The sequence below is a fragment of the Colias croceus genome, chromosome 11 (assembly GCF_905220415.1).
Source record: "Colias croceus chromosome 11, ilColCroc2.1".
NCBI classification, from domain to species: domain Eukaryota; kingdom Metazoa; phylum Arthropoda; class Insecta; order Lepidoptera; family Pieridae; genus Colias; species Colias croceus.
In genome coordinates this window covers 3,290,993-3,305,053 of record NC_059547.1, presented here as the reverse complement: position 1 = coordinate 3,305,053, position 14,061 = coordinate 3,290,993, and the positions used below count along the sequence as shown (strand labels likewise).

General features: G+C 34.1%; 2 protein-coding genes and 2 long non-coding RNA genes across 5 annotated transcripts in view; 3 read left to right on the top strand and 1 right to left on the bottom strand.

Moving 5' to 3' along the window:
• Window positions 1-14,061, top strand: part of LOC123695739 (caskin-2) — a 204,404-nt gene that overhangs the window by 52,972 nt on the left and 137,371 nt on the right. The window lies entirely within an intron of this gene.
• Window positions 5,762-6,511, top strand: LOC123695742. The gene is made up of 3 exons (XR_006751960.1): window positions 5,762-5,784; window positions 5,922-6,137; window positions 6,368-6,511. It is a non-coding gene; the product is annotated as an uncharacterized LOC123695742 (long non-coding RNA).
• LOC123695740 lies at window positions 6,545-10,292 on the top strand. Of its 2 annotated transcripts, none has more exons than XM_045641662.1 (2): window positions 6,545-7,379; window positions 9,188-10,292. In XM_045641662.1, exon 2 carries the CDS (start codon window positions 9,287-9,289, stop codon window positions 10,208-10,210), a length of 924 nt encoding a protein of 307 aa, XP_045497618.1. In that variant the 5' UTR covers window positions 6,545-7,379; window positions 9,188-9,286; the 3' UTR covers window positions 10,211-10,292. The 2 variants fall into 2 exon arrangements, with proteins under 2 accessions (XP_045497618.1, XP_045497617.1); XM_045641661.1 differs by lacking the exon at window positions 6,545-7,379 and adding an exon at window positions 7,898-9,035.
• Window positions 9,888-10,606, bottom strand: LOC123695741. Its single transcript, XR_006751959.1, has 2 exons — window positions 10,294-10,606; window positions 9,888-10,195 (listed from the first exon to the last, which is right to left on the bottom strand). It is a non-coding gene; the product is annotated as an uncharacterized LOC123695741 (long non-coding RNA).

Sequence of the window (14,061 nt, the reverse complement as noted above, 5' to 3'; positions counted from 1 at the left end):
ACTCTAAAATGACATCTATTTTTGAGATCGTTTTACGTAAAGTTCTAGAATAATCTAAATTATAATAAAATGAAATAAAGAAAACATACCTAAAAACTACTAATTTTTGTTTAGAATAACCTATAATATTCGTATTAGTGTCCATAATATCTATTGGAAATGAACATTCTCGGCATATAACAATCACATGTTCTAGACACATGTGTTTTCCACATTTGAAACAACTATACTTTGTTTTGTGGTTCTTTTTCCTATCGCAATAGTAACAACGACCTGCGTCTGATTGAAGACACTCATCCTGTGCTGGTGAAATTTCTATAGGGTCGTCTTCTTGGTCCGAAACGTCATCAAAGACCTCATCTTCTGATTCCACCTCCTCTAACATGCGAGATATTCGACGTTCTAAGTCTTCGTAATTCATTGTCTACAACACAAGTTTTATATTATTATAGTCTAAAGCATAAAAAGTAATAATAAGATACAAAAAACATAAAATATTTACCTCGGCTTCGGTTTAATTGCACTGGATTGTTCTGGAACACAATCGGTCGCGCGCGGAATCTGAGACCGCAAACACAAATAAGAAAGCACCTGTAAATGCGACGAATGTCACAGGGCTACTGAGAGGTGCATCCTCACCCCCTCGAAGGTATCACGGAAGCGCAAGCGTCTATTGTTTACAGTTTCAGTATATTGACTAAAAAAAGTTCGTTGCGGACTCAGAGACCGCGCGCGACCGCTGGAAGGTTAAAGAGGTAAAAATATAAACGTTAATGAAGTGTCTTCGACATTATCCCCAATGTTTTCAAATCTAGGATATGTTCATAGTCTCCAGTCACCCAAGATGCGGAACTCTAAACGCATTAGTACATAATACATTCATCAGTAGGTACGTAGCAGGTAAGGCGTTCAGCTCAAGTACTGTTCGGTGGTCGTCGCACCGCTAAGATGTGCTCAATTGCCCTCCACCGCCTCTAGTGGAACATGCGGGATTGTGTGCGAGAAAATGTTAGTCTGTTTGCGTGAATTAAATTTGTATTTTATACTATTATGGGAAATGGCAATGAACTTAGTGTACAGAAGAATATATTGTTGGTTGAAAATTTTTAAAAGTATAATTGGATTGTCATAGCATATTTCTTTTACTAATATTGCAAGTATAATAAATTTTTGCACTATGCACTAAGAACCTTTACAACTATTGGTCGTAGCCCGTAGGTAGGTATATAAGTTGATAATTATATTACGTTGGTTTTAAACTTCCGTTGCTTATTAAACCTTTATTAATTACAATAGGTACACATGTACATTTTACACAATAGGCTTGTTATAATAAAACACTCGAAATAGTTCACAAGCGAAATTGCTAATTAAAACACTTCAATTTCCACAGAAGAGATTTCCATTCGAATGATTAATGAGTCCTCCAACAAAGAAACATTAATTGGTTCAGAACTTAAACACTCGGAACAAAACCCACTTGCGAAGTTTCTACTGGATTCAATTTCAGTAAGATGCAGGGTTAAGCGCATGAAACTCTGCCGTAAATTAGCATATTCTATGAAGAACCATGTCAGAGGTACAAGCATTACAAGAACCACTCGAGACGCTGTTATTTCTAGTGCTATATTTATTATGTTGATCAGTGTCTGACTGCTCACAGTTGATACTGTTAGATTTATACGACTTAGCTCCCTTGTTATGTGATTTATAACGCCTATAAAGTATTTCGGAATTTATGGCCTTTTTGAAATGATTGAGATATTTTATTGTTCACTTTTGTGTAGGAATGCTGTGAGCCTGTATCTTGATTTAATGTTGATAACTATCGTGGAAATTGTAGGCTCATATATTTTTATTATGAGGCATAATATACACTCATCGTTAATATAATATACATTATGTCATCTTGTATAACGGTTCATTTGCATAGAATAATCTTTGATGCATAGAATACCTTCTTTTGTATAGTTTATTCTATCTCTTTACGATGTATAAGAAGGAAAGACTAGTTAGTCCATGTTATATCAAAGTACTAGAACGACATTCTTTACGGTTATTTTAAGTACCTACTTACAGAACATATATTTATATCTTTGAAGGATTTTCAATCTAAAAACAACATTCTTTACTATCAAGTTATTTTTAAATAACCGCTTTAAATCAAGCAATTAACTGTGTTTTTAAAAGTTATACTACATACTGAACTAAGCTTTATTACATTTAATCGAATAACAAGCATTTCTGAGTTCCTTGAAAATCTCAAGCCGTCATAAAAGATGAAACAATTTGTCCTAATGCAGAATTCTCCCTAGACCCTACGTGTTATGACAAAAAATTGTAACGCTCAAACTTCAAAGGACTGACATTAAAACATTCCTCCCCATATACAGAAATGATGGAGCCACTCTATTCGAATTTGTTGGGAAAGAAAAATTGTAGGCACCTGCAACTAAATGCAAGGGGAGATTTTACAGTCGTATTAGGTGAAATGTATTTTATTGTAGAGAAAGTATATAAGGGAACAAACAACGGCCTTGGTTAAGGAGGTTAAGGAGGAATTGCTTATTTTAATGATAAATTTCAGTTTGAAAACTATTTAAAGAATCTTCAACTTAATATTAAATACCCAGTTCAATCAGCCTGTAATTAATTGTGATTCTATTATTGAGAGCCATTCCAAGCCTAACGCATTGCGAGCAAATTTTAACCAACGTTTTCAAGTACTATAATTTTTATGTTTAATAGTATCTCCTGCTCACAAGTTTCAAGTTAACGAAATATTTAAAACACCATGCTCATAATACGATATTACTTATTTCAAATGCAATGTAAAGTTCTCTTAGTTGATACTACCTCAAAACGCGTCAACATAAGCTTTCCTGGGTTACTTTTAAGAGCGCTCATTTCGAGACTAGTGACATGTAGAGTTGTGTTGTGTGAGGGGAAATTCGTGAATTTTATGAAGGCTTTTTTAAGGCAGGATTGAGATAGATTTTGGTATATATAGTGTCAATTAGATTGTGATGAACTCATTTTAAACGTAAAATACGCATATTGGTGGTGTTAAAATTATCAGGTCTATAAGGCATAATTAAAAGTAAAGTTCTAATTTGAAACTGAAAATTGTTTTAGCATCCTGCTTAGGTACGTGGTCTTTGTTAGTACTAAAAGAACTCAGTGTCTTATGATACATTAATATGATGATAACCATTCATAAAATTCTATCATAATGACGTATCAAAAGGTATCATTTATTGTTAATATTTTAAATAGCTATTAAACATGATGCTTGATACGGATGGAAAAAAATTGCGATCTAATGACACTTAAAATCATACACAAGCTTAGAAACTCGCTAGCAAAGGCTCTGTAGGGCTGTCTACATCTAGTGTGATGTATTGCGCGGGGCTGACTGAGGGCTGTCACTCCCTCAGAGTATAGAGTACAGAGGACGATTGCTATTGTCGCTCTGTCTTTCAAGCTTGTTCGTTTGAATGCGGTTTCATATTGAAGTGTTGTAGATGTTAGGGGTTGGATTACCTGATGATTGGGTTTTTGGTATTAAACTTAATGTTTTACCATAAATAAAATATTTAGCTGCTGTTGGTACTGTTTATATTGAAAAATAACACGAAAACTGATTTGGGGATCACACCTTTTCAGCCAGGGCAAAGCATTAAGAATATTATGTGTTTGCGATTGCTAAAGATCATTATTTATAATAATTGATCAATTGCTCAATAATTAAATATAACGTGTACATTCTTAATAACCACAGCATCGTGTAACACAGCAAAAACTGAATTCCAGTTTTTTATCCGATACGAGGTACTCACTTTTTGGACTTGTCGTCGAATCAAGTTTTAAATTGATGTTTGCTATAAATTTTTATTTCGGCTTTAATGCGTGCCGACGTTTATTTTTGCTTTCATTTGCATTTTTGTGTCGCATCACGTGTTCGGATTCTTCATTTTGAAAAGTATTTGAGGAATTTTGTCGAAAAAGGTCCGGAGAGAGCCAGAAGTGTTAAAACGTTAAAGCGGTAAATATCTTATCAATAATTTGCAATTTTAATGCTTCGATTTAAAAAAGGCAGATGACAAAATAACTGATGTGTAGAATTCTTTCTGAAACACCATTTTATTAACTAAAGTAATTTATTAGTTAAACTGGAAACGAATTCAAAGACGTACGTACACCTATTAACATGAGCGATAAGCCTCTTAAAAAGGGCTTGCTAGGCGCTAAACTTACTAGGTATATAGTACGTTTTATATGTAACACTGTGAGCAAAATAAACACAAGGTATAATATCTTTTGTTATATTGGTTGTAGAATTCGTAAAAACGAAATAATAATGAACGCCGTAACCAATTAATTTATCACGCACGTACATGTAAGTCATTTTAAATGTTGTGCAACATTTATTAGCGGTAAAATTTAATGCATGCTAACTTCCCGGGCTGTATTAAATTTTCTCTTATATTTCACGCTATGCAGTAGGTACTCCAGACCACTTTCACCTGATCTAATTTGAATTACCGGCTAATAATATTCAATGTGTTTCGTTTTATGAAGTAGATACTTCGGTAACTTTAGTATAATGTCTACTATCTATCTGTCTATATTCTGGTTGTGGATCGTGGTCGCTTTAGTTTTTAACACGGTCTCATTAGCTTCACCTGTATGTCTGTATACAACCGACTCCTTTTGAATCACTTTAAATAGACAGGACAGATTTAATTCAAACTTTGTACCCTTATCAAGGATAGGTACAAACATTTCATGAGTTTAAGCGTGTTATTTTTTTTTTTTAACGATATTATTTTGTTCGGATTACGACTCCACTGCTTTCCTATTCTACACCCTATAAATTATTTAAGTACCATTCTATACCATGAGCTATCATCCCCTTAAATTACCATTTTATGGCTTGCATTCAAGTTATGGTATTATTGACAAGTGACGTAGTTATACATGGACTGGTTTCATAAAAATAGTTGTAGAAATATGCCTTAGGATTATATTATATTATAAGTTCACACGATATCTTCAAAGGGTGGGATGTATTCCTCGATTTAAATATTACTTTTCAATGGCAGTAAAAAATTAAACTATCAATTTTAAACACGAGCTTAAAAGTAATATTAACTAGTGTAATCATCGAAAAGTCCCGTGTGATATTGGAAATATTAATTAGTTATGATGTAATTGGTTTATCGTTTCATCTTAAACGCACTAAGCGGTAATTTAATTAACATAAAATTCAAATAGGTGTTAGAATTGTAGTAATTTCACGGCGAATACCGGTGCCTTATCGAAAGATAAAACGAAAGTCACTGCCTGTTATATACTAGTTACTATTCGTTACCTACATTATTATAGCTACAAACGTTGAAATAATGTCGTAAATCGTAATTCTCTTGATATTTTATACTCTTCAATGTCAAATACGACTATAAAATGTATAATTACTCTCAAATATATGTAAAACAGAGACGGTATCGTTTGTTCTGACCTTTGCTATTCATTATCTTGTAGAATATTGTTATACAAATTGATAAATTATGTCGGTATGCTATTTTCGATTATTAAATTAGATATATGCACGGTACTTTAATAAGATAGATATGTATACGAATGTATGTGCGGTTCTGTGAATGCCATTATGTTCAGCCATTGAGATATTTTTCATTATGTTTCGCAGCTTCATTCTTTGCGATTTATATTGACGTGGTGTAGTAGCGTTCCTAGCCTGAGCCTTGCACGGGTTTTTTAAAGGTATAAGTATTATTAATTTAAATTTATACTTTTATAATTTTTAAATTATACTTTTTTTTTTTTTTTTTTTGTGGCAACACTTTTTACCCCTACCATTTACCCCCATCATTTCTCAAACGGTTCGTTACGATGTGTAGGTCATTCTGCGTTTCCGTGCTCAAGCCTTCGCACGTCTCCGATAAAATAATTTTTGAATTTTAAAAAATTAAAATAATTAGTGCTCAATATGGGGAAGAAAAGGAAACATGAAAAGACGGACGAAGAAATTAGACGAAAGATTAAAAAACTAGAAAATCGGCTTGCCAAAAGAGCAAATCAATCTACAAGCGATTCGTCGGAAGAAAATATGATAAGTAAGTTGGTAATTTTTAAAAAATACAACGGTTTTTTGTTTTGATTAATTAGTGATGCGTACTGCTAAAATTGGGCTGTTACTATCATCAACATTAATCAATGCTTAGTGATGCGAGGATACCATACTTGGGTTTCTTCTATCACAAATAAAGCGACGCGTACTGCTATACTTGGGCTGATACTGTCGCTGTTTTTAAAAAACATTTGCTATATAGAAATGTTTTTGCAGGCGAACCATTGGATGTGCCATCCCCTGGGTCTTTATACTGCCAGTCGCCACTGAGGGACCACCAAACTGATGAGGCACCTCGACCGTTATCACCATGTCCGCCTTTGTCACCTCAAGAAATCGCGCCACGTCCCGACTCGCCACGACCTGATGAGGTTGTTGAACTGCAACCGGGAACATCGGTGGACAATGATAAACAAAATGAAGAGCTGGAGCTGGATGAAGACGTCCTTCAATTGTTAGGAGACGCTCCAAAAACCGACACCTCGCTCGGCCCTGCGATCCATAAGGATGTAGCCAGCAGATGGCAGGACATCCTTTCCAAAGGACTTCCTAAGGAAATAAAAGATATCCTTTACAAAGAATATCTAGTTCCCAATAATTGCGATTTGTTGCTGGCCCCTGCTCTCAACCCGGAGGTAAAGGCTGCACTGCCTGAAGCTTTAATTAAAAGAGACACGTCGCTCAGCTACAGGCAAAAACAACTTGGGGTTGCACTGTCTGCTCTTGCAACAGTCACCCAAATGGTCATAGCGAATGAGACGTCAAAACAAAAAATTTTAAAGCCTTTAAGTGATGCGTGTCGTTTACTGTGTGACAGCCATCATGCTGAAACGAGGACACGAAGAAAATTTGTAATATCCTCGATTAACACCAAATTAAAAGACGCCCTAATAGAAACGAAACGAGATGCGTTACTGTTCGGTGAGAATATCTCGGACAAACTTAAAGCGGCCAAGTCTATCCAACAGTCAGGTGAATCTTTAAAGAATATACAAAAACCTAAAAATAGACCTAGTGTATCTGTGGCGACTAATCAAGCCAACAAGGGCCGTTTGAACTATGTTCCTCAGCAGCGCCAGGCGGACAACAAACGCCACGACAACCGTTTCGCTCGTGTGCCCAACATAGCGTCGCGTCCACCTCCGAGCAACAGTGCACGACGACCCCCCGACCGGACGTACCCGCCTTCGAAGACACCAGCTCCGCAGCGGAGGCAATAATCGACCAGGTGCGATATGCTGGAAGACTCCAGCATTATTTTAATAACTGGCGTAATATAACTAATGATCAAATCATTTTATCGTGGGTTAAAGGTTATTCTATACCTTTTAAGTCTTATCCGTTTAGAACCGATAAGCCTAGTGTGTATCCTAAAACGGAACAAGAACGACAAGATTTTGATACGTGTCTGTCGAAATTATTATCTATAAATGCCATATCGCATTGTAACCATGAACCGGGCGAGTTTTTATCCTCTATTTTCCTAGTGTCTAAACCAAATGGTGACAAGAGATTTATTCTTAATTTAAAATGCCTTAACAAGTTCATTGAAACTAAACATTTCAAAATGGAGGATTATCGTACTGCGTCAAAGTTGATAACTCCAAACTGTTTCATGGCAACTATCGATTTAAAAGATGCTTATTTTTTAGTACCAGTAAATAAAATGCACAGAAAGTACTTACGGTTTGAGTATGATGGAGTCCTTTACGAGTTTAATTGTTTGCCATTTGGTTTATGCACCGCACCGTTCGTGTTTACAAAACTTCTAAAACCTATATTTGAATTTTTAAGAAAAACTCATCGTATGATATCAGTCGTTTATCTTGATGATGTCTTTTGTATTGGTAGAACACTATTAGAATGCCAAGAAAACATAACTTTGACCAAAACACTTTTTGAAAGACTAGGTTTTTTGATTAACTTAGAGAAAAGTTCGTTAGTACCAAAGATGCAATGCAAATTTTTAGGTTTTGTATTCGACTCCAATAATATGTTATTAAAACTACCCGACGATAAGAAGTTAAAAATTAAAGAAAAAGTTTCCACCGTCTTAAATACTAAAAAATGCAAATTACGAGAATTTGCTCAATTTATCGGTTTATTAATTTCAGCTTGTCCCGCAATTCAATATGCTTGGTTATATACTAAAATTTTCGAACAGTATAAATATATGTGTTTGCTTAAAAACGCTAGCTACGAACAGATAATTAAAATTCCAGATAATTTAAAATCGGATATGCTTTGGTGGATCCGTAATATAGATATAGGTAATTGTCCTCTCGGGATTGAAGATTTTAATTTAGAGATTTATTCAGATGCATCTAACACCGGTTGGGGCGCCTATTGTAATAACAATAAATGTTTTGGCTACTGGAGAGAATGTGAAAAAACATTGCATATTAATGAGTTAGAATTAAAAGCAGCTTTTCTTGCCCTTAAATCCTTCGCGAAGAATTTATGTTCTTCTCGAATCTTGCTAAGAATTGATAATGTCACCGCAATTTCTTGTATAAATAGAATGGGTAGTATTCAATATGATCACCTTAATGTGGTTACCAGAGAAATCTGGCAGTGGTGTGAAATGCGTAAAATAACTATTTTTGCATCCTATATAAATACAAAGGATAATTGTGAAGCAGACCAATTATCGCGGAAGAAATTTCACGATACAGAATGGGAACTAAACCAAAATGCATACGATGAGATAACTATTAATTTTGGTGTCCCTAAAATAGATTTGTTTGCAAGTAGATGTAATGCAAAGTGTCATACCTATGTAACTTGGAAAAACGATCCTGATGCATGGGCGATAGATGCATTTACGGTTTCATGGAAAAATAAGTTCTTTTACGCATTTCCCCCCTTTTGTTTAATAACAAAGGTAATGCAAAAGATTATAAAAGAAAAGGCAGAGGGTATAGTTGTGGTACCGTATTGGCCTACGCGACCCTGGTTCCCAATTTTTCAGAAATTAATGACAACCAAGCCCATATATTTTGCACCTGATATTAATTTATTAACTTCTCCCTTCAGGATCAACCACAACCTACACAGAACTCTGAAGTTGGTTGCCGCGAAGCTTTCAGGCAAGCTTTACTAAGGAAAGGCTTGTCACCAAGTACGGTACAGATAATGTTATCATCGTTATCTGATTCTACCTACAAACAATACGATGGCTGCATAAAGACATGGATAAACTACTGCAGTACCCACAACTATAGCTACATCTCTGCATCTGTCCCTGTAGTTTTACATTTTCTTACCGATTTATTTAATAAAGGTGCTAAATACGGTACCATTAACTCCTATAAGTCTGCCTTATCATTAATTTTATCTAATTTAGAAGATGATAGGGTAAAACGCTTTATGAAAGGAGTTTTCAAATCGAGGCCAACAAATCCTAAATATCATATAACCTGGGATCCGAGTATAGTTCTCGAACATTTAGCCCAACAGTGGCCAAATAATGAACTCAGTTTGGAAACTCTTTCCAAAAAGACTGCAACTCTATTGGCTTTGGTAACAGCGCATCGAGTACAAACACTTGCTCTTATTAAATTAAAGGACCTTGATATAAGAGGCACAAGTGAAATAATAATAATGATTTCAGATTTAATTAAAACTTCTAAGCCGTACTCGTTACAGCCTCTTTTAAGAATTCCTTACTTCAATAGTCGCTCGGAAATCTGTCCAGCCAAATGTCTAGAATCGTACGTAAATAAAACATCAACACTTCGACATAATGATCATTTATTTATTAGTTTTAAAAAACCATACTCAAAAGTTACCTCCCAGACGCTCAGTAAATGGATAAAGGACACGCTTCATAACAGCGGAGTAGATACTTCTATATTTAGTGCTCATAGTACTCGCCATGCGTCCACATCCACTGCCAATAGACTTGGGGTCAACATTGATGTTATACGCAAAACTGCGGGATGGTCTGATTCTTCTGCAGTATTTGCTAAGTTTTACAATAGACATGTAATTACTGATCCTACCAGCTTTGCTAAAACATTGTTATCTAATAATGATTGTAACCTGCAAGAAAAATAATTAATGGTTAAATTATGAAAATAATGTGTGATTTATAATATTTATAGTTAATTGATTATTGCAAATAAAAATATGAAACTTACCATAAGTTTTTCAATTTTTATCACCATTTCACATTTTATTTACTCTAAACATCTACACCACGTCAATATAAATCGCAAAGAATGAAGCTGCGAAACATAATTGAAAATCAAACGAACTTACCAAGTGAAGTTCGATGACAATTATGTGAGCAGCTTCATTCGAAGCGATTTATAGATACCCACCCTAAGATTACGGTTAATTCGACAACAAACGTATTACATAACATTTTAATATATTCCCTGCCCTATATAAATACAAAATGTGAAATATCTCTCAACAAATGACCTACACATCGTAACGAACCGTTTGAGAAATGATGGGGGTAAATGGTAGGGGTAAAAAGTGTTGCCACAAAAAAAAAAAAAAAAAGTATAATTTAAAAATTATAAAAGTATAAATTTAAATTAATAATACTTATACCTTTAAAAAACCCGTGCAAGGCTCAGGCTAGGAACGCTACTACACCACGTCAATATAAATCGCTTCGAATGAAGCTGCTCACATAATTGTCATCGAACTTCACTTGGTAAGTTCGTTTGATTTTCAATTATACAGAATCCTTAAAATCGAAGATCATCAGTGATAATTAAAAATTGCCACAACGTTTTATCTATAAAAATTTAATAGATAAGCTAATAGACCAACAGAGCAGTATAAAATGGCTTTGCTAATCAAGCGGAAAACAGCAGAACTAATTCTTAATTTGGCGCCAATAGTTGCATCTGAGTTCCTCGTGATTACAGCTGCTATGGAGCTCAATAATCGTTAAAAGAATTGCAACAGTCGCGCACAGAATCTACACTTTGTTACGTGTTAAAGACGTTGCTTCAGCGTTTATTAGAAACGTTAAAGAACTTTGCATTTCCATTCGAATCGACCTCAATTAGTTTTTGAACAGCTGTATCGCTATTTTCACTAACAACAAAGGACTGTTGTTTAGTTCGTATTGCCGTTTTATTGGTGCTTTCCACGGATGTATCCCATTTGTTGAGTTCAGTTTTATCATCGGTTTCGCCTCGATTTAAACACCGTTCGGGAGCTGGAAATTTCCTCGATGCTGTCGTTTTGAAGTTTATGGACTAATTAAGCTTCTCAACAAATGTATTAAAAGGAACAAGCGATATTAGATTTTGAGACAAATATAAGATTCAGATTCTGAAAAATTAGAACAGTTTTATCTGTTAAATAAAATAAAAATGCATTTGAATCGAATATACGACAAGCATCCGTAAATCTCTTCATTTCACCATAATATTATAAAGGTTTCTCCTCGATATTCCATGCCTATACAGTTTAATAATTAATTAACCTAAAATAAGGAAACTACAACCGAATGACCGTAATCTACGTCGGCCGATCGCAGCCGAATTTTTTCACCCCACGTTTTCTATCATAATTCGTGCGGGACACGACTGTGGCAGGTCAAATACCGGTAAATGAAAAACGTTTTTGTTTAATCAAATTACGGAAGTCAACGAATGACGGCTATTGCGTCCGCCGAGTCCTCCTGGGGACTTATTGTTTAATCGACTAAATTTGATTCGGTACGTGTGTATCATGCTTTATTCTGGGTCTGTTTTCTTGATGAAGTATTGGGATCGTACTCATCAGGGGATTAATCGGATTTGAAGTTTATGGGAAAACATTTTTTATTATTATAAGTAACTGTACTACAATTTTATGATAATAAATCTATTATGTAATAAATCTTCAAATTATAATAAGTATAATTATGTTGACCCATTTCAAAATAAATAATACTTATTAGGACACAAATATAATGTGATAGAAAGAAAATCATACGCCTCAAAACATCAACTGTACTTATAACGTTTTATATCACTTCAATCTCAGAAAATAAAGTTCATATTTCCTGATCAATTTCAACCGTCTACAATAGGGACGTATTGCGCCGTATGTTGATAGAAAAATGTGATTCAATAATAACTCTTTTATGTTGGAACTCATTGGATTTATGTAGCGGGCGAACGGTCGGGACTTGCGATTTTAGCCGCGTAAATCATTTTCACGTGGCAACACAGTTTATGTAAAGGTTTCGGAATTTCAATATAATCTGTGGGATTGGAGAAATTTGGCACTTTTTATATTTAAGACGAAAATTATAAGTACATAGTTTCGATTCGTGTTAGACAGTTTTTAGTAAAATTCTGTCACCTTATCATACAGAAGAAAGAGAGCATTTATTCGATTTTTTAAGCAATTTCAATTGAGCACAAACGTTTTTATCTATGACAAATCTCGCATATGTTATTTGTAAAATGTTTCATCGCTTAAAACAAGAGATTCTTAGAAATGGAAATTTAAAATTACGAATGTTTCAGCTAAGCAATTCCCTCTAATCAAACACTTTAAAAGTCTTATTCAAGAAAGCTTTTAGCGGACTGAAAGATTTTCACGATGGAACGAACGGTAGCGCGTGTACGGGCGTTATTTGCCAATTTGGCGAACTTCTAGAAAAATCTTGGCGATTTGCTTTTGACTGCGAGAGGTCGTGAAACAAGACCGTGATACATGTGAAGGCAATTTTCTCCTTGAAAGCGTTTTATATGAATCGCCGTGTGGTATTGAAGCTTTCATTTCTGATTGCGATAATTTTTCAATATCGAATTCGGTTTATCCAAAATTTAGTTTGTTCAAAATTAATAAGCGTTATACAATGAACAGGATGAAAAGAATCGTCATAGGTATTATAAATAATAGGTACCTAATAATTCCTACCCTTATTTAAGCTATATCAAATGGTTATGTGTCTAATTCTTATGCAAATTGTGGTAGGTACATTTGCACATACACATTACACATCGTTACAAACATTTTTAATAAATTATAATATACCTAATTTAATTTTTCATCATACATTTGGAAAAAAATAATATGTATCTAACATTTGAAATTCTGAAACAATAGAACATCAGCAGAGAATACAGAATACAATATTAATCATCTGTTTCAAGGTAACTTAATTGAAATAATTGAGCTGAAACTCTGAAAGTAAATACAATTTAATTTTTCCATCAAAAACATCTTGTCCAACAAAAACAACGTAATAAACAATTCTATCAAGGAATTCTCCAGTTCCTCAGTTGGCAAATAGAAAATACGGAAACATAAATTGCTCTTAATTAACTACCGTCGATCACATCTGGTACGACTCGGATCAAACTTCTAATTAAATTTTAATTAATATTTCCCAATCTAACATTACATTCGTTATCTGGGACTTGACTTTGTTATATTCCAATTTTGAATTTTGGCACGAATGTAATACCGGTAGGTACAGCTGATGTTGTTTTTCCATAGATACACAGTTGACAGATATATACTTTGTGATATATATTAAGTTATAGTGTAGTGGTGGTAATTTTAATATTATAAAGAAATGTTATAATTTTTTGTTTTATTTATAAAAAAATAAATGTTAAATTATCTATCGTGGTGTTGAGTTAAGTTTTCTGTAATTATTGAATGACGAACAAACTTACATAACAACCATAAAGCAACAAAATGCTACCATTGCTTTGCCATTCGTTAACTAACTATTCACGCAATTAGCTCATTTCAATTACGAGGTTTAAGCAACAAAAATATGATTGCTGACTTTGTGTCGAAATACCATACCATATTGGTTAGTGAAAGTCGAGTTTCGATGGGTTTTTCACTATATTTGTAATGAAAGTTCACGCATCACAGGTTATTATTTTTAATGATGTTATGATTGACATTGTAAGTACGGAACATCGTTGTTG